We start from the raw sequence: 20,737 nt of genomic DNA, 5'->3' as shown, positions 1-20,737 counted from the left end.
CGGGGGTGGAAGGGCGTGTGAACCAGGTGATGAATGAGGGGTTGTGTGAACCGTATAGTGAAGAGGAGGTGCTTCATGCTTTGAATCAAATGCAACCGTTGAAGGCTCCGGGGGTCGATGGTATGAATGCTTTATTTTTCCAAACCTATTGGAATATTGTGGGGCGAGCTGTGACTAGAGCGGTTTTGGGAATTTAAAATGGGGACCCGATTCCTTATGCTCTAAATAGAACGACAATTGTGCTAATTCCGAAGAAGAAAGCTCCTGATAAAATGACGGAGTTTCGGCCCATAAGTTTATGCAATGTCCTATACAAATTGGTGTCGAAAGTACTGGTGAACCGTTTGAAGGTTTTTTTGGGTGATATTGTGTCGGAAAATCAAAGCGCTTTTACACGGGGACGACTTATGACGGATAATGTCCTTATTGCTTTCGAGATGTTCCATCATATGAAGAACTCAAGGAGTGGTAGGGGTCACATGGCGTTGAAGCTCGACATGTCGAAAGCTTATGATCGGGTAGAGTGGGGCTTTTTTAGAGCGGTGCTGAGTACTATGGGATTCGAGTCTAAGTGGGTGTATCGGGTGATGATGTGCGTTGAGACGGTTTCTCATGCCGTGAATGTTAATGGCCGGTTGTCTGAGGCGTTTGTACTTGAGCGTGGTCTGAGACAGGGAGATCCTCTTTCCCCGTACTTATTTATAATATGCGCGGAAATCTTCTCGAGTATGATTCGCAATGCGGTGATGAATAATTCCATTCATGGGATTAGGATCTCTACAAATGCTCTTGTGATTTCGCACTTGTTTTTTGCCGATGATAGTATAATATTCGTGAAAGCTAAAGAATCTGAGGCGAGATGTGTGAAAGATATTTTACATAGGTACGAAATGGCGTCAGGGCAAATGGTCAATATGGATAAGACAACGGTTTCGTTTAGTAAGGGCACGACAATGGCTAGAAGGCAGGGCATGTTAGGGGTTCTGAATGTGTGTGTGGTCGATGAACAGGAGAAGTACTTGGGGCTACCTACGGTGGTCGGACGGTCAAAGAAGGCACTAACGAAGATCGTGCGAGATAAGATGAGTAAAACATTACAGGGATGACGGGGTATGCTGCTCTCTAAAGAAGGTAAGGAAGTCTTGATAAAGGCAATTGGCCAATCTATTCCTACCTATATTATGAGCGTCTTTAGGCTACCGGCTAATTTTTCTGATGAACTACGCTCGCTTGTCTCTCGGTTTTGGTGGGGTGGGGAGAATGATAAGCGGAAAATACCTTGGATTGCATGGGCTAAGATGTGCCGTCCTAAAAGTCGGGCAGGACTAAGATTTCGGGACTTCAATAAATTCAATAGTGCCCTTCTTGGAAAGCAAGCATGGCGGATGGTTACTTGCCCGGATTGTCTCATGTTCTTCAAAGCAAATACTTTCATGGAAGCTCGTTTTAGAGCTGATCATATGGCCCAGGCCCGCTAGCCCGACCCGGCCCAGCCCGATTTTTTCCCGGGCTTGGGCCTCGATTTTAGGCCCGAAAAGCCCACGGCCCGAAGCCCATGGCCCGATTCAATATAATAGGGCCGGGTTTGGGCCACCTTTACGGCCCGAATTTTGGCCCGGCCCGACCCGAACATATGCAAAATTTATAAATATGTATAATTTAAGAATGTTAATAAGCATTAAGTAAAATAATTAACCAATCAATTGTTGTATTGTAAATAAGCCGTAATAACTTGTTTACATGTATTAGTTTGATAAGGCTTAGTATTTTCCTTCACCAGTATTTATATGATAAAAAATGAGCTAATGATTTTGTATCATATTAGTGCCGATAAATTATTTACCATTATCGGCGTGCTAAGTCAATGTTTTTGAGCCTAAAGAAAAACAAATATCAAATCAATTACAAAATTACAACAACATACAGTGAGCACCGCACTAAAATATATTATTACACTACTAAAAATTGTGCATTTAGTTTGTATAAGTCACCTCAAGCAATATCATAAAAGCTACATTAGGTTACTACTTCTTAATTGCAATACTCGAAAAAAATCAGACAATTCTATACGAAATTTTTGATAACAAATACACAAAGTATTATAACTTCAAAAGGGGATTTCTAAACTTATTTTAAGAGAAAAAATATTTAGCCCGAATTGGCCCGAATCGGCCCGAAAGCCCGCTTAAGCCCGCATGGGCCGGGTTTGGGCCGACAAAATAGGCCCGCACTTGTAGCCCGGCCCGGCCCGACCCGCACACTTGGGCTTAATTTAATGCTTGGGCCCGGCCCAAACCCAGCCCGGCCTGGCCCATGATCACCTCTAGCTCGTTTATGGAAGCCGAGTTGGGGAAATGTCCAAGCTATACTTGGCGGGGTATATGGGAGGCGAGGAGGGTTTTGAAGAAGGGGTTAAGGAGGCGGATTGGGGGTGGAGTTTTGACAAAGGTGTGGAGTGACCCGTGGATGCCCAACACGCAGTCCAGGCGAATCGTTACGACTAGGGGAAGCTCTGATGAGAATATGCGGGTGGCTGACCTGTTTCTTAATGGTGGGAGTGGCTGGGATCGAAATAAGGTACGTTCCCTTTTATTGCCTTTGAAGCGGAGAGGATTTTAAATATCCGTCTATGTGAAACGAGAGTAGATGATGAGTGATGTTGGGACCCGACAAAGATGGAGAATACTCGGTCAAGTAAGCATACCATATCTTGGCAGGCGAGGGGATAGATAATGTGGGACAATCGTCCGTGTCTAGGGAGAAGGAGCTGTGGAATATGGTTTGGAATGTTCCCGTCATACCTCGAATTAAAATCTTCTTTTGGCAGCTATGTAATGAAGCTTTAGCTACAAAAGCGAATATTGCAGCCCGATCGGAATTGACGGATACTTCTTGCCCACGATGCCGAGATTGTGTGGAGACTTGTCTTCATGTGACTCGGGATTGTGGTTGGGTTGGGGGGGGGGGGGGGGGTTGGGATGGGCTGGCGATTGAGGTAAGACAGGAGGAGGGAGTATCGGGGGGGGGGTTAAGAGAGTGGGTTGAGGCGGTCTTTAGGGCGCTTGGGAGCAGAGAGCGAATGGAGTTTATGGTAGGGTGTTGGGCTATTTGGGAGAGGCGAAATAAAGCGGTCTTTGAGGATGGGGAGTGGAGAGCGGATTGGGTTGTGAAGAGGGCACGAGACATGTTGGAGGAGATTTGGGGAGTGGGTGCTAATACGGCAAGTCGGAGGCCTCGTGTCGGGGGTGGGAAAGGTGGAAGCAGCAAGTTAAGGGTAGGAGAGCAGTGGGTGAGACCGCCGGATGGTGTTCACAAGGTTAATGTAGATGCGGGTTTTGTGAAAGGGGAAGGAGTGGGGTGGGGAGCAATGTGTAGGAGCTGGTCGGGGACGATAGAATGGGCGGTCAAGGAGCAGGACAAAGGCGATGTTGAACCAAAGGTGGCGGAGGCGCTAACTATCTTTCATGGTTTAAGTGCAGCTCGGAGGATGGGGGTGAAGGATCTCATTGTCGAGAGCGATTGTTTGAATGTGGTCGAAGATTTGAAGAAGCGAAGACTTGGTCGAGGCGATATTTTTCTTATCTACAATGACATTTTTTCTTTGTGTTCCTTTTTTTATTCTTGTTCTTTTGTTTTTGCTAGTAGAAACCTTAATAGTGTAGCTCATGCTCTTGTGCATTTCTGCCCTTGGTCGGTGGGTAGGCGTATGTGGTTACATGATGTACCTTGTTACATTACGGCCTTGGCCGAAGCCGATTTAGTAATGCATTGAATCCTTTTTGGGTTACTTCAAAAAAAAAAGGTCATTTGTTTCAATTATATATTGAAAATAGATGAAAGGGTAAAAACAATATTGTATGGAGATGCTCAAAACAGACTGTGATCAAAGATTATAGCAGGGATATTGATGAGACATTTTAATACGATATAGTGACAAAAGGAAATGGAATATCTTTCACAAATACTATCGTACAACCTGTTGTATAATAGTATTGTACAACCGTCTCAAAGTTGTTGAACTCTTACACAAAGTTGTTGAGCTATTTTACAAGTTATTGAGCTAATTTATGAAGTTATTGAGCTTAATAATTGTTCTGTTAAGCTCAATAACTTTGTATCATAGCTCGATAATTTTGTTAATAGAGCTCGTCAACTTTGTAACGCCACTCAATTACATTGAATAAGTTGTATAATACATTAATTGAATATCCTTAGGGGGTGAGGCCACTTGAGGGGTTGGGATGCATACAGATTTGGGGTAAAAGAACGGTAAAGGGAACCATTCTTTTGCTCAAATAATCACAGTTAAAGGTAATGCGTGAATACCTCAATCAAACAAGCCTCTATTATTGTTTTGGGATAGTTATAAAACAAAGTAGTCTAGAAATTTTGTAGGATTTCGTATCATGAAAAACCATATTTTCAACCATAAACTTTTCAATAAATTATTTCAAATTATATATAATACAAAATAAAATTTAAATTGTAAATTTATGTAGGTTGGGCAGGACCGGGTACCTACCTACATTGTTCTAAAGCAACGTCTTATACCTCGCTTAGGCCTTTCCATATATGACATCATAAAATAAGTAATCGTAATTAGGCAAAATCGCTTTAAGACAACGACAATCAAGAACAAGTACATTGGAGTATTACTAGAGATGGCAATCGGGTCAGTCGGGTCGTAACTGGTCGGTTCGGATCATATCGGATTGTGCCTACATTTGGGTCGGGTTTGGGTCACTTATGGGTCGGGTTCGTCGGGTCAATTGATAGCTCGGGTTCGGTTCGGGTCGGGTCGGGTTCAGTTCGTTATCAGGTCAGGTCATTCATATAGAGTCGCCAGGTCAGGTTGGGTTTGAGTCGGCTTTTGGCTAGGTCGGGTCATCGCCGAGAAGGGTTATTAACGGGTTTGTTATTGAGTCGGGTTACTATCAGGTCGGGTCACAATCGGGTCGGGTCGGGTCATTCTGTGTTCGTGATAGGTTTTGTCTAGTTTGTCTCCTCAATTCATTATCGAGTCGATTTTCTGATTATTTAACTAGTTGGATTGTTGATACGCGGATCAAGGCGTTGGCGTATATTTGATGACATAGCAACCTGAATAAGGTATTAAAAGATTATGCGACAGTCTTACAATGTACTAAAGATGTTAAAACGCGATTTTGGCTCATTAAACGACATTATAACGTGTTATCGGTTATTGATGACGTTACAATGAGACGGGAAGTAATGAAATGTGATATTTAGTATCGAGGAGTGTTAAATTAATAAGTCTTGGAAGATTGTGTAAAGCATACGAGCCAAAGATAGTTTCAGAATGTAAAGTTTAATATCAAAAGAGTTATTTGCATGACCTTGTAGTTCATAGTTAGAAACTTCAACGTGAGATTATGTAATTGTTAATATATGACCGAGAATAAATACTTTTGTCGACTATTTGTTTGTTTCGGTAAATAATTGTATTCCAAACACATTAAAACAATAGTTTAAGAATATAAAATATAAATTTTGAATAATAAAACATAATGTTATCACATATTAATTATCCAGATAAGACGTATTTGAATTTTAAAAAACCGAAATTTAATTTTTCAAAGTTGGCACCTAGGTAGAGAATTGAATTTCAAGCATTGGCGCCAAGTTGAAAATTGAATATTTGTCTTGAAACCATGTCGAAATTGAAAATTCGTCTGGACACCAAGTCTAATTTTCAAATATTTCAAATATTTTATTTTAGGGCTATGTTTGAAATTCAACTTTAATGTTAGTTTTTGTTTACTATTCTTTTATTGTCGATTTCCGCGCGTAATTTCAATAATAACGATTTATTTACTTAAAAGTTATATATATTTTGGGAAAAAAAAATGTCCCACAGTATTAAAATTATTTTTAAATTAATTTACAAAGTCGGAAAATTAAAAAAAATCATTAATGTGGTAAAAGAAATGGAACATGAGGTAGAAAAACGATGGAAAAGAGTTTTTTTTTTAATAATTATTTTTTATCATTGATTTAATTGTTGTTTTATTTCGGGTTATGTTTCGGGTCGTGTTAATTTCGGGGTATCATACGGGTCGGGTCATACATGAGTCACGGGTCATCTCCGGTTCGGTTTCGGGTCAACCTTAATCGGGTTACATCGGGTTACCCGTCATCATCGAGTCGGGTCTGGTCGATTTCGGGTCGCAATATTTTAAGGTCCTATCGGGCCGGGTTTGCTCGAGTTCTGGTCGGGTCAAATTTGCCAGCTTTAAGTATTACCTTATAATTCTCTCTGTCTTAGTCATCTGTTTAATCTTTCATCAAAATACAAATCACAAATTAAAAAAATTAAAATAAAAACAAAAAAATAATCTTGGTTGACAGAGTAAGAATGATGATTGATGATCGACGTGCAGATTTCTAATTAATTATGATTAGAAAATATGCCTCTCAAGCTAAACCTATATACTTCCTCCGTTATCATCTAGGTAGCACCAAAACGGACACGAACACGGACACTGACACGACACGGACACGCGACACGGCATTCCATGAAATTTAGGACACGGGACACGTAATTTAAATTTAATAAAATATATATTTTATAGTTATTTATGTGTGATTTTATTTTTGAAAAAGTATTGAATATTAAATTTAAATAAGTGAAGGTAAAACTTGACGTTAATTATAACTCATTCTCATTTCCAAAATCAAAAACCAACTTATAATCAATCTATTTCGACGTGTCATTACTAGTCTAAAGAACATCATTTGCCCCCAATTCAACTTATTTCCCCACCAAATTCAATCATATAACAATTCACGCCATTTACCTTAAATTCAACTTGATTCCGTTTGAAGGTGTGTCCAAATACCATGGACACGGCTCAAAATACCATGGACACGTGCCCAAATAAAAGATGAAAGTTAGACACGGCTTTACAAGTGTCCTACACGTTTTGACGTGTGTCCGACGAGTGTCGTGTCCGACACGGGAAGGCCGATTAGGAGGAGTGTCCGTGCTATCTAGGTTATCATTGAGTTGCTTACATTTAATTTTTGCACAAATATTAATAACGTGGGTATCCGAATCGATCTGAATCATCTGATATCCGCTCCGAATCTAATGCAAACTTTTGGATATCCGATCCGAAAGAGTTATGTTTGGATCGAATATCTGACCCCAAATTTCCAGTATTTGGATCGAATATGAATATTAGAATGAAAACATTTGGATATCCGATCCGATCTGAAACTATAATTTTCTATTATTTACTATTTTTTCTTGTCATTTATTACCAATTTTTTGTTTAATGAGTGTGTTTAAATTGTAATCCTTATATTGAAATTCTAAAAAAAATTCCGACATCGTAGCGTTGGACTGTTATTTTTAAATCGTTCTACTATTTTCATGTTTTTTAAAAATTTACAGCTCTATTTTAAGTATAATTCTTAAAAAACATACTTTTATTTGATATGACAACTTATGTTTACAATATAAGAAAACTAGATTGAGGGCCCGTACGTTGCAACGGGATAATTAATTTAGTTATAATTATAATGAAAAAAAAGGTTATAAGACTTTAATGTTTACATCCTATATCTAATCATTTACGTGATTAATATTTGTATTATTGTAATAACTCAAAAGATTTTGGGTTGATAACTAAGTTTCAAGGATGACTCATATTTATAATCATAGGATCACCCCACCTTATGTTAATCTTTTGATGTGGAACAATTCTAATATTATACAATTTTACCATCTATACGTAGTAAATCTATATTTGTGTGTTTGTTGATTTGTTGTGACCGAGGCTTGATGTTGCCTGTTACCAACCGTTTATTGATTATGCGAGAGGGAACAAATAATAAATTTCACTTTTGTAGAGAATAATACAAACTCGTGGCACAATTCTACTAATTACACGTATATTAATCCCTCCGTTTTTTAATAAACGACATTTTGCTTTTTCGAGGCGAGCCTTTGACTTTAAAATTTACAAAAATACATTTGGTAAAAAAATTATAAAGTTTACGGAAATTTCTCATGTTACCCCTTAATTTTGTCAGATTTCCCATGCTACCCATGTTTTTAAGAAATATGCCCATGGCACCCCTACTGTTCCATTTTTGTGCCTACGGTACCCCTTATGTAACGGTTGTTAATGGAATGTTAAATTTTGATGACGTGACAATAATTAGTAAATTAAAAATTAATAATAAGTTTGAAATAAGAATAAAGTATGAACATTTTCCATGGTACCCTTGTATTTTATACATTATTCCCCAGTTATTCCTAGATGTAACAATTTTCTTAAGGTACCCTTGATTTTACCAGTTAATGTATTATAAAAACAACCTATTTAATGTAGTTGAAATTTATTATTATATAGTTTGTCAATGTATGTTCAAAATCAATCAATCAAGTCTTCAATTCATAAAATCAGGTCCTAAATTCATGAAATCAGGTCTACGATTCACAAAGTCAGGTCCAAGCTTAGATGCGTTCGACGGCCTCGCCAAAGTTAACAGCCCTACCTGATGCGGCATTTACATATGAAGATGTGTGTGTGTGTTCATAAGATTATAAGGATATCACCATTGGTGGCTGTCTCAACATTTGTCGTAAACATACAAAATTACAAATAGCAAATTCTTGGTGGCTGCATTCCTCATCTCTTTGCTCAACATTCGAGTTGGTGATCTCTTATATAAGACACCTATGTACCCACCTGCTTATATAAGATGTAGCTCCATACTGCGAACAGGATCATATGTACGACTTTGTGCAGGATAGTGTTTCCAAGAGGCGTTTCTCCTGGGTTGTAGTAAGTGCATTTGCAACCCCACTAATTTAGGATAAACGCAGGTGCAATCAAGCATTACAACTATTCAGTAGCTCAGCATTTACGTGCCCAGTTTCTTGATGCGAAAGTTGACATTACGGTTATAGAGATGTTATGTATGTCTTAACGGAAGTGTGCCACCATTTCCAAACAATCAAATGTCCTATCACAAGGTATACAAATTCAAAACGTGCAAATATAGATCCCAGGATATATTATGAGACATACCAGGTTTACCAATGTCAAAATCGTGTTCCCTGTGAAATTAACTTTTCAAGCCTCCCAACATTTTAGATGAGGTCACATTTGGGGGAAAAAAACTAAAAAACGTGAGATGATTTTTGAAAAATTTACATACCAGCAAAATTTTGAAAAAGGGGCCCCCTTTTTTCAAACAAAATCAACTTCAAATTAAGTTCTGGCGATCCAATAGCTAGCAAAACTGCCAAACTAAGACAGTTATGTTTGATTTGCTTGAACTCACATTTGAATGAGATGTACAGAACCAACAAAGGTCGCTTTTCTGTCTGAAAGTTCCCCAGATTTCGGTACCTCTGAGGAACGTCGCATGCTACCGCAAGAAACAATTTGTGCAGCCTAGCCAGCTTACTACAACCTGTCATATCATCCTACATACAAGACATAGCAATTGGCCTTAATACTCATTCACTGAGGAAAAAATACATAAACCATGACTATCGTACAATAATTTACTTTCCAGTCTTCTCCACCATTCAATGTGTGACCAAAAATAAACAAATAACTTAAACTTTTCAGCAGTTACAAGTACTGATGTAATGTTCAATCACTAAATTTAAGAAGAGAAAGATGATACCACCAAAATATTACACTTGCAATTGAATCTACATAAAAACAAGATTGATAAAGCTGTTTCCTGGACACCCATAATCAAAAGCAAAACGGTATGACCATCTACTATATGAAAAGCAAAGCGTTTAAGAGGCATTTTGATTTAGTTCATTATATCTAGTGGCCAAAAGAATAATTTATCCTCTGACTTAATCAGAAAGATTGACAACAAATTAAAATAGAGTTTGTAACTGTGTGTGAATAAACAATTACATCGACAATGTTAACTATTCAATTGAACAATAAGGGGGAGTTTGGTTCGTATAAGGAAAAGGGAAAGGGAATCCAAAAGGGAATGAAGAGCAAAGTAAATGAAAGGAAACGGATTCGCTTGGATGAAATTGCTTGTTTAGTTCGCAATTAAATACTTACAAGAATGACAACCCACCATTCCTCCAGTACCTACCATTAAAATCCAACCACCACCATTAAACCACCACCCTCATCATGAAAACACACAACTACCACCTCCATCGGCGGGCGCTGCCACTAGCACCAGCACCCGCACACTTTTGCCGGTGAGCCACCACTGGCACTGCCCCACCCACGGTAGTCCCTCCTTCCCGACCACCTTATTCAAACCCTAGAACCACCAAAAAAATCATGATGCCACCTGAAAAACCCCATCCCCTCCCCTGAAATCTCTTCCCCCACACCGCAAAGCAGCAGATCCGGTGTTTTTGCGGGGCAAGGAGAATGAGCACGTCACCGACAAAATTGAAAGGACCACCGGCGCCGGCGGTGGTGATAGTGTTGGTAAGATAGGGTGGTGCTGCCGGTGGTAGTGGCACATGCTAGTAGTGTTTAATTGTGTATGGTAGGACTCAAGTGGGTAAGGATGAGGTGGGGAAAGGGGATCCATACCCTTGGGGGGTGGGGAAATGGAATTAGAGGGATTTGGGGAATGACAGAGAATGAAGGGAAAGGGAATGGGAAAGATGACAAAACAAACAACAAAGGGCATGGGGGGTTGGGATTCCCTTTCCCTTTCCTGAACACCCCGAACCAAACGCCCCCTAAGGTTCTTGCCTACATCTAAAGCATGTATATATTGGAATCACAAGTGTCTCCAGTTGCTTCCACAAAAAAACATCCCTACTGACCCTCACTCTCACTACCCAAATAAAAGCATTGGATGGTAAATATTATTCCCTCATCTATTGATCTATATATTACCTAAAAATCTGAAAACAATAGTCTTTTAAAGTCATCATTTGCCATAAAAGCATTGGATGGTAAATATTACTCCCTCCATTCCATTTATATTGTTCCACTTTCTATTTTGGGTGGATTTAAAGAAAGCTAATAAAATGGGAAGGGACAATTATTTTGTGATAAAACTTTGGGGAAAAGGAGACAATAAAAATTTATTAGGATGGAGGGAGTTATTAGTATTGATATTACACACACGTAATAATATACTCCTCCTATCTCAACTTTATCTTCTTGATTGTGTTTACACAAACCCAATATTTATCGTAAAATAATGACAAGTAGAAGTGGTAAAGATAACAAAGAAGATAAATTAAAACTCAAAAAGGAAACTGTAAAAATTGGGACAGCTCTAAAAAGAAAGGGAAGAGATTATAGTGGGATGGGGAGAGCATCATAGAAATATTAAATTTGATAGTAAATAAGTATAAATATCCAATATTTAATACACTAAAAAAAAAAAAGAATTCAGTACTCGAACAAATTGTTTGATGTACATCAGACGGAAATATCCAATATATTCACTCCAAAAAAAAAAAAAAGAATTCAGCATTCTAACTTGCGGAGTATTATTTAATGTACAGCAGACGGATATGGCAAATTCAATTTTAGTATTCCTCGAATTTTCACATGAGAACATCATTGTTTTTCCACCCTTTAATCTTATTTGTTTCATAATTTTTGTATTTAAACTTCTAAATTAGTTCAATCTACTATGATAAGATCTTGATGAGTACTTTGATTTGACTACCATATCAAATATTTTTTCACGAAAAAAAAAAAGATTCGAAAAATCAAGTAATTATACAAATATCCATATTTATTTCCCAAATTTAATAGATGAAGAGTAATGGAGAATAAAACACAATCACAATGGAAAACTCATAACATACACTCGTAACTCGTGAACAACGTTCGATTTAAGAGCCCTTATTAAATGACACACTGAAATGCTCTTCCAGACCATTATATAGATATCTAAATCATAAATATTTAGGTAAACATTAAAAAGGTATTCTAATAATTATTTTGAAATGAAGATTACTAAAATTTCATCAATATTTTTAAGACAAAAAATTCTATGTTAGGGATAAAAAAAACATTAGCTATCATCTCGCAAATAGGCATAAGGTGTTTGTGTTTTCAAAAAAATAATCCTCAATCATTATTAGTATATTTATTTACTTTTAAAATAAGAACACGAATCGTCGTTGACACTCTTCGTGCATCATGTAATATTAGGATATGGAGTTGTGTTTTCAAAAAGAAAAACTACCTCGATCATTATTAGTATTAAAAATAAGAATAGGAATCATGGACACTGTCCATGCAACAAACCTAGCCTACACTATTATTTAATGTTGCTTCGACTCTTCTGTCATGGAGCCATATACCCATGTCCGACCAACAAGGCCACACTTAGGATATGGGTATTGAGATTACATGATTAAAGTAGAGGAAGGAAAGGGTGTATGAAGCATTTAGTATGACTTTTGACAAGTTTAAGCCTTATCTCTCAAACATCTCTGCATTAAAATTAGAAATTTTATATATTTAATTTTTTTTTGTTTTGATAGCATGTCCTCTTCCCCATATCCTCGTTTTAGACAAGGTTCCCAACTATACCAAGTCTTAGAATTTGTCTTGAAGAGTCCAAATCTTGGACATGTACCCATATCCAACACCCATACCAGCGAGTAACTGTAACATAGCTATTATATTACCTACGTTAGTATCATCATACATTAAAAAGTTTGTAGTGACAGGATATAAAATCATGGAAGAGAAAGAACCTGTAAACAGCACCTGCCCGGGTCAAAATCCAAAGAGATGTAAGCATTGCAAGCAGCAAGATTATCATCTGACTTAAAATAATCAAAACATTTACATGATTAGGCAAAATGAATCACTAGTACCTTGTATAAAGCGTCGTGTCCAACTTCAATAAAAGACGAGGCTCAAAGAAGGGAACCAGAGAAGTGCATAACATGAAGTAGGGGCCCGAGATCATTTCAACTCAAAAAGTGCATTGAGAACCTTCCGGTCAATTAGCTTTGATAACAATTGTTCAGCCTCTTCAGCCATACCAGCAGAGGCTATCCCTTTAATTAAATTGGCATAAATGGTAGCATTTGGTTTGATCTGATTCGAGATCATAGTTTCCAGAACTTGTATTGCAATATCCACTTTCTTGCTTTTACACAACTCCTTGATCGTGATTCTATAAGCAGAGTCTCTTATCTTAAGGTTTCTACTGCCCATCTCTTTTAAAACCTCAACAGCCTTATCAACTTCATCTGCTCGACAAAAGCCCCAAAGCAAAGAATGATGAGTAATATCATCAGGAATAGTCCCCTTATCGATCATCTGACTATATAGCTGCATCGCTTTGTCCATGAATCCTTTTTTCGCCAAACCATCAATAACAATATTATACGTAATTAGACCAGGTGGGCATTTGCTATCAACTAAAAGCATAATAATGTGAAAAGCCTCATTTACCATTCCTTCCTTAGAGATGGCAGCTAATAAGGTATTGTAAGAGATTATGTCCGGAGTAACTTCACTCTTAACCATTACATCAAGAAAATCTATAGCACGATCCAAGAGCCCACACTTGCACAACCCATTGATCAAAATGTTATAAGTAACAAGAGTTGGTGTCCGAGAAGTTTCATTCATGACAGACAAGATTTCATCAACTCCCTTCCAATGACCATGACCACAAAGAGCGTGAAGAATAGTGTTGTAAGTGATGACATTAGGCTCATATCCATGTGATATCAAACTATTAATAACTAAAGAGGTGTTTACAAAATTACCTTCTTTACAAGTAGAATTCACCAGCAAGTTGTAGGTCACAAGGTCTGGATAACAACCTTCAATTACCAAATCGTCCAAAACATCAAGGGCCCTAACTAACCCGCAATGCTTAAAAATCAACTCCAGAAGAATGGTAGACGTCACAAGATAAGGAGGGGAACCCTTTCTTAGTTGCTTCTTCCAGAACTCAATAGCCTGATCAAACTCACCCCTATCAAAGTAGCATCTGATAATTGTGTTGTAAGTTATGACATCTGGAGGGCAACCACTTGAGCCCATATCCTCCAAGAGAATAATCGCAGTGCTTAGCTGCCCATTCTTGCATAATCCACTAATCAGCATATTGTGTGTAATAACATCAGGAACACCGCCCGACATGACCATAATTCTAAGAACGTTTCTGGCTTTCTCAACATGATCATGGTTAATGAGCCCACGAATCAAATTTATGCAAGAAGGGAAATGAGGAATTTGGTTTCGACGAGCCATGAGCTCAACCAACTTCAATGCTTCAAATATCTTTCCGAAGCTACATAACCTTTCAAGGATATAGTTGTTCTTCAGCTCATCATTTTCTACATAGGGTCCATCTGATAATGAAGTTGACCTGTTCAAACTAATTTGCCCTGTTTTTTTCTTGACACCAGATGTACATCTTTGTGAGCTCACGTTCAATCCACAATCACCAATCTCATCGAAAGCATCAACATAGACACTACCATGTAGAGAATTACATCTAAACCAAAAATCATAATTCTTTAACCTAAATGTATTCAATCTTAAACAATCTTGAAATTTGGGACTGCCGTTGAACAAAGAAGCCGAACAAGACGTGAGCATTCTCTCACATGCAAAATTTACAGAACTAGCATCGGTTGCCTTTCGACTACAACATGGATCTGTACCGTGTAATCGAGGTGCTCCAACTATACTGTTACCAGCCACAATAGCCATACTTCCAATGCTCCAACTATAGGGTGTCTCTCTTTACCACATTAAGACATGTAATTAGTTAATTGCACCATTGGCAGTTAAAAACCGCGATCTCCAAGTGTACCTGAGAAGTCATGAAAATTAGTCAAATATAACCAAGAAGCACATAAAAGAAAAATGCATGTTTTTTAATGCTCCCTCCTTTTCTTTGATTTCTTCTGCTTTTCATTTCAAGTGGCTCATCTCAAGGTTTAACTCTCAGCCGACAGTCTCATACCTTCCAAGATGTATAACTATGTAAATTAAAAAAAAAATTAGAAAAAAAAAAGAAAGAAGGAAAAAGAGCGGCATGAGACGACCGATTTATACCTTGTATCGTATCCCAATGTAGTTGGGAGTGGGCGGGGGTGATTTATGACGGAGTAGTTGTGGTTTTCGACTATATTTTAAGGGGGTGGATGGTGGTGGTTCCACGGCAAGAATGAGGGTGTCGGTGGTAGAGCGGTGTGAGTGGGGGTATCGGTGATGGTGGTAGTGGGCTAGGTTCGGGTTGGTGGGGTGGGGGGGAGTTGGGTGTGTTATGGTGTTGGTGGATGAGTGGATGTTTAGAGTTAAGGTGAGTCATGTGAGGGCAGGAAGGTAATTGAGCCATACTTTTACCCATTTCTTTATTTCTTATACTTGGAGCCCAAAGTAAAAGGAACAAAACCCACGAAGAATATAAGAGGGAAGGTTTTTTTGGTCAGAAGACACTTAACATTTAGGTCATCTGTAAAAAAAGGTAACTAAAGTTTTATTTTTTTTGCCCAAAAACACTTTTAACATTTACATTTTTTGTCAAAATCACCAACTCATGTTTTCCGTCAAAAAAAAGCCAAGATTCTGAAAACATGATTTTTTGCTTTGTTCATATCTTACAAAGATAACCACATAATAATCTCTAATTATGAATCACATCCTACCCAAATCTTAAGCCCCGCTCCATCATCTACGATCCTCTTCCATCTCCCCATCCTCCTTAAGTAGTGCCAAATAAACAACCACCATGACAACAACCATACTATACCCAAACGTTCGCACCACCGAGCCACTCTTTACCACCTTGACCAACATCTAATTCACACCATTGAGACACCCTATATTTAACATTGTCAATCACCACGACAACCCAAATTCAAACCCCTTACACCACCAACAAGTTCACCACCACACATATTCACCCAACCACCCAACCACCTTTAAATGAGCACTACTAAGTAATCTTTAGCTATCATGTTTCACCTCCACTGAATCCTCTAATGAGAAAGGGCAAGAAGAGACAATTAAAGTTGATAAATTAGGTTAAGGTGCAAGGCGATAGACGCGTGCAAAGGTAGGGGGTCGAATGGGCTAAGACGGGAAAAGTGAGGTGGAGATTTAATAAAGCATTTGGGTGATTAGGGCCGTCGATTGGGTGGTGTGGGAGTAGTGCAGAGAGTGAAGATGACATGGGCGGGAAAGAAGATGCATGGTGGTTGGGTGAGGAACGAAGGTGAAGACATGGATGGAGTGTGGGAGGAGAGGAGGAGAGACAAGGTTGCTGAATTGAGAGAACAGACCGTGTAAAAGGTGTAATGGTGATTGAGAGTAGTGGACAACAGATTGATTAGGTTATACATTGTTCTCCGTCAAGTCAAGGCGAAATCTTGACTTTTTTGACGGAAAACGTTAGTTGGTGCCTTATGACAAAAACAAATGTAAATTTTAGGTGCTTAAATGTTAGGTGCTTTCTGACAAAAAACCCTAAGAGAGAGTATAACATTAGTCAACTTAATTATTCTAAATCGATTTATTGTTAACTTTATATGAAATACGAAGTAGACAATGAATGATAATATATCTACTAAAGGTTTTAAAATAAATATCACCGCGATAACCGCGATGGTAGAGTGGAAGACGACTCTGTGACACTATTACTACGATCGCGATTTTGAACCCCAAACCACCTACTTTTTGCTCTCTTTACTTTTGTAAGGTGCTAATGCCCTTATTTTACTAAAGTAAGGTGCCATTTTGGAAGTTGAAGAAACGTAAAAAATGAGGGCCACAACTGAAAGTTAAACTCATAAGGCTTAAAAGCTCCCGCTGAAGGGGATATACGGATATACATGTGAACTTTGTCATACTACTTCAGTACTTCCATATTTTCGTACTTTGCATAATTTACCCTTAATAATTTATCCTAAACCATAGAAAAAAAAACGTAGGATCACAATCTTGGAGACCTTACCACCACCAACCCCTAACAGCAGCTAAACACCTAAGGTCTAGTTATTTTCACAAGTGAAAGCCTGATCTAAATAAACAGTAACCCTGATGGTAGAAAGACGTTTTCCTTGTAATTCCTCCATTGTGCATAGCCTAATAGTATCAAGTTATCATTAGAATACTGCTAAAAAATTTTTAAAAAGGAAGTAAAACTCATAAGGCTCAAAAGCTCCCGCTTAAGGCAATATATGGAGGTTTGTAGGATTGTTTACATTTGATTAAAATACACTCAAAAAGAATATAAAAGGTAAAAAAAAATGATTGAGAGAGAAAGAGTGTATAAAACTTCTCAAATTGATAAATTACTAAAAGAACACTGGATTAAGTCACATAATAGTGTATACAAGTAAAGCACCAAAGGCAAAAAAAAAAAATCCAGCATGACATAGATTAATTTAAGAAAATCCAAATTATCCGGCTTATAAGGACTGATATTTGACAGCAAGATTCTGGCTATAAATCTATAATTACTAGTAACTTAGCTTCAGAATGACTTAATTAATGTACAAGTAAACAAAAATTAGCATGCCATATCTCTAGCATGAAGTAAAGTCATTAAGACTTAGGGCTTGCTTGGGATGGGAGTAATTACTAAGGGAGTAATGGAAGCTAAAACAAGAAGAAATGGGAGGAGATTGGTGCTTTGTGGTGGTTGTGGAGGGTGGAAAGAGGAGGTGAGGGAGAAATTATTACCTCTATGTGGAGGTAATACATTACTTGAGGGGGGAGGTGGGTAACAATTACTCCCTTAATGGGGGGACTACTACACTATATTTCCCCATTTTTATCAATTTCTATCTCCAACCCCATCCCTTCCCTCCATTTTTTAGTTCATTTTAGCTCTATTACTCCCTTAATAATTACTCCCATCCCAAGCAAGCCCTTAGAGTAAGTCACCAAAGTACGAATGACTATAGACCTCATGTCACTGCATTAGAAATATGAAAATGTGTAACCAAACTGAAATTTACCCTACACCTATGGGCTATGGCATAAAGTTGACAATTTTCTTTTCATCTTTCCCATGATATTTGCTAAAGAAGGAAGCCTGCCTTTTGGACTAAATGATTTAGATAATGAATGGAGCAGAAAAAACCATTCTTTCGGTTAGAAGAATGCTTACTGAAATGAGCAGAGAATTCAGCAAAGGAGCAAGAGAAATATCAACATGACAGCCTCACAACTCCCCTTATCTTATGCATACATTTGTATGTAATGCCACCTCAAAGTCACTCAAGATAGAGACGATGCTCAAAAAATACGCAAGTTTTTCATTAACCTACTAGATAATAGCCATCACACGACATACCACAATATTTTCCTCTTCTAAAATAGTCTCCCAAAGGCCAAGTCATGACATGTTCCTAAATGCAAGTATAATCCCAAGCGCTCCTTTGACATCCAATAGGCATTCACGCAAACTTGACAATGCAGCATTAGAAGAAGTGGTATCTATAAAGGGTGGTCAATACACGTGAATAGAAGACTAAGAAGCATGTGATTAGCATCAATCTGATCGCTATAAATTTGTCATGATAAAACATGATCTTGCGAAACCCATATTGTATAATCAACCAGAGGAGAAAACAATCATCAGGGTAATCTTGAATTGAAGAGCCATTCTGGATTTGAAATTGAGATATCAAAGCAAGATATACGCTTCACATTAGACAGTAGTAGGGTATTATTATTATTTCTAGCAGTTAGCTTCTAACCTACACGACAAACTGGGAAAAGCAACACGAAAATATGTCTTCTCTGACATTACCAGGTCATGAGGTGTGATATCAAGTACTCACGGAGTGGCTGGGCTAACTCATGTTGTATGGTTGAGGAATTACCATTTTGAAAGGCAGTATCAAAACACATACCAGTAAATTGACATGTATGCCTTCTGTGGGAAGGATATAGTCATTTAAATTGTCATACTACCTCCATATTTTCGTACCTCACGTAGTTAATAAATCATCCAAACCCGCAGGCAAAAAAAAATAGAAAACTAAGAATCACAATTTTGGAGACCTTACCACCAGCAACCTTCAAACAGCATAGTTCCAGTAATTTTCATATGTGAAAGTCTGGCATAATCCGTAACACTGATGGTATAAGACATTTTCTTATCCTTGTAATTCCTTCATTACACATAGGCCAATAGATACTTGACACTTTATACTACCCCTATCTCTGAATAACGTTCATACGTTTCCTTTATGTGCTTATCACAACAAGATTTGCAATTAAGCACACTTGCATAGGGGGTGTTTGGTAAACAGTAGATTGATGAAATTTCAGCATATTCAAGGCTTTTAGCATGTTTGACTCAACAATCTACTAAATTACGTGTTTGGTAAATGACATATTGAAACAGTAGATTGAGCTCCAATCTACTGTTTTCTAATATGCTGCTCCCCAAGCATATTCACTTTAGTAGATTTTAGAAAATGAATCCATCTATAATTTACACATGTATACAACAATCTATTAACCTCAACCCGCTAATTACCAAACACTTCTACTAAATCTGCTAATTGTAATATACTAGTCAAACATGCCAATCAAATCTGCCATTTGTAATATACTCGACCAATTTGTTTCTGCTAATTATAATGTGTGAGTACCAAACAAGGCCTAATCTTCATCACTATTTAGAAAAAGAAAATGTCACTCATTTCAATCCTTATTTCCCCTACGTTTTTCTACTTAATTGTTGTGCCAAAACGGATGCAAACATTATTGCGAAAAAGAGGAAGTCAATCATAATAGATGAAAAAGTAACATTGAATTGAGACAGATGAAATCAAGAAGAAGACACATACACCCTCCGTCTCCGTCTCAATCATTTGTATAACTTAAATTACTCAAACTAATAAATTACTAAAAACAGGCAGGATTAAGTCAGAGATATACAAGTAAAGCACCATACATGACACAACTGTATCTTAAAATTGAACTTATAAAAAAAAAAGGAAGAGAAGACGTTACACAGTAGAGCTTATTGTAGGAGACGTTACACAGTAGAGCTCACCATTTTCAAGCTTTCACTCTTCAACTATCCAATTTGATTTTCAAGCGCTTCTAGGGTTTCGCGGTCTATTTCCTGGTGGATTGTAGTACTTGGAAGGGGAGCCTACAAGGTTAAAGGTTTTACAAACGACTAAATTTTCTCCATGCTATTATACGGAGTAATTTTTATTTATTTTTTAATGACGAGGGATCAACATGCCGCTACTTTAGGTGCGTACCTGTGTACTGGTAAATCTTCGGCGTATACGTGATAGCCTGTAAACCACAAACATTAGGTAAGGCGTGACAGAATCAGCCTTTAGGCCATAAACACTCTACCAGATTTGCTCTTAGGGACACTTGAACTCAGTCCCTTATTTTCCTCAAGTTTTATTATTTCCTTTTTATAGTCTGTGTTATTTTTTTTTTAGGATTTTTTTACGCAGTACCCCTATATTTCCCTTCGCTTTTCGAAACATACATGAGACTCCTAACTTTTATCATTATAACCATCGTTGTAACCCTAAAATTCTTTTCCATCAATTTGTTCCGTTAATTGATGACATAACTACTTATTTAACTTTTCTTTTGATTTAATCACATAATTAACCTCTAATAATATTAAAATATAATTAAGTTAACATTATATCAACACCATCTTACATCTCACATCAAACACCGTAACCCAGTCCATAACCACCCTAACTCCGCCTAAAACCACCTTAACCCCACCCTGCCACTTCGGACTAATGGGA

General features: G+C 37.7%; 2 protein-coding genes across 5 annotated transcripts; one reads left to right on the top strand and one right to left on the bottom strand.

The window, feature by feature from the left end:
* Positions 1-3,079: 3,079 nt before the first annotated feature.
* Positions 3,080-3,772, top strand: LOC141640529 (uncharacterized). The gene has a single exon (XM_074449300.1). It carries the CDS (start codon positions 3,080-3,082, stop codon positions 3,770-3,772), a length of 693 nt encoding a protein of 230 aa, XP_074305401.1.
* A 4,652-nt stretch (positions 3,773-8,424) lies between these two features.
* Positions 8,425-20,148, bottom strand: LOC141640542 (uncharacterized). Of its 4 annotated transcripts, none has more exons than XM_074449310.1 (4): positions 19,962-20,148; positions 12,833-14,796; positions 9,319-9,463; positions 8,425-8,997 (listed from the first exon to the last, which is right to left on the bottom strand). In XM_074449310.1, the coding sequence occupies exon 2, from the start codon at positions 14,691-14,693 to the stop codon at positions 12,924-12,926; it is 1,770 nt and encodes a 589-aa protein (XP_074305411.1). In that variant the 5' UTR covers positions 14,694-14,796; positions 19,962-20,148; the 3' UTR covers positions 8,425-8,997; positions 9,319-9,463; positions 12,833-12,923. The 4 variants fall into 4 exon arrangements, with proteins under 4 accessions (XP_074305411.1, XP_074305412.1, XP_074305410.1 ...); XM_074449311.1 differs by lacking the exon at positions 8,425-8,997 and adding an exon at positions 12,710-12,722 and having other exon boundaries at positions 9,048-9,463; XM_074449309.1 differs by lacking the exon at positions 8,425-8,997 and having other exon boundaries at positions 9,048-9,463.
* Positions 20,149-20,737: the final 589 nt, after the last annotated feature.

Source organism: Silene latifolia, unplaced genomic scaffold (assembly GCF_048544455.1).
Source record: "Silene latifolia isolate original U9 population unplaced genomic scaffold, ASM4854445v1 scaffold_88, whole genome shotgun sequence".
NCBI classification, from domain to species: Eukaryota; Viridiplantae; Streptophyta; class Magnoliopsida; order Caryophyllales; family Caryophyllaceae; genus Silene; species Silene latifolia.
Note: the sequence above shows the minus strand (reverse complement) of the source record. Positions and strands in the feature narration are given on the sequence as shown.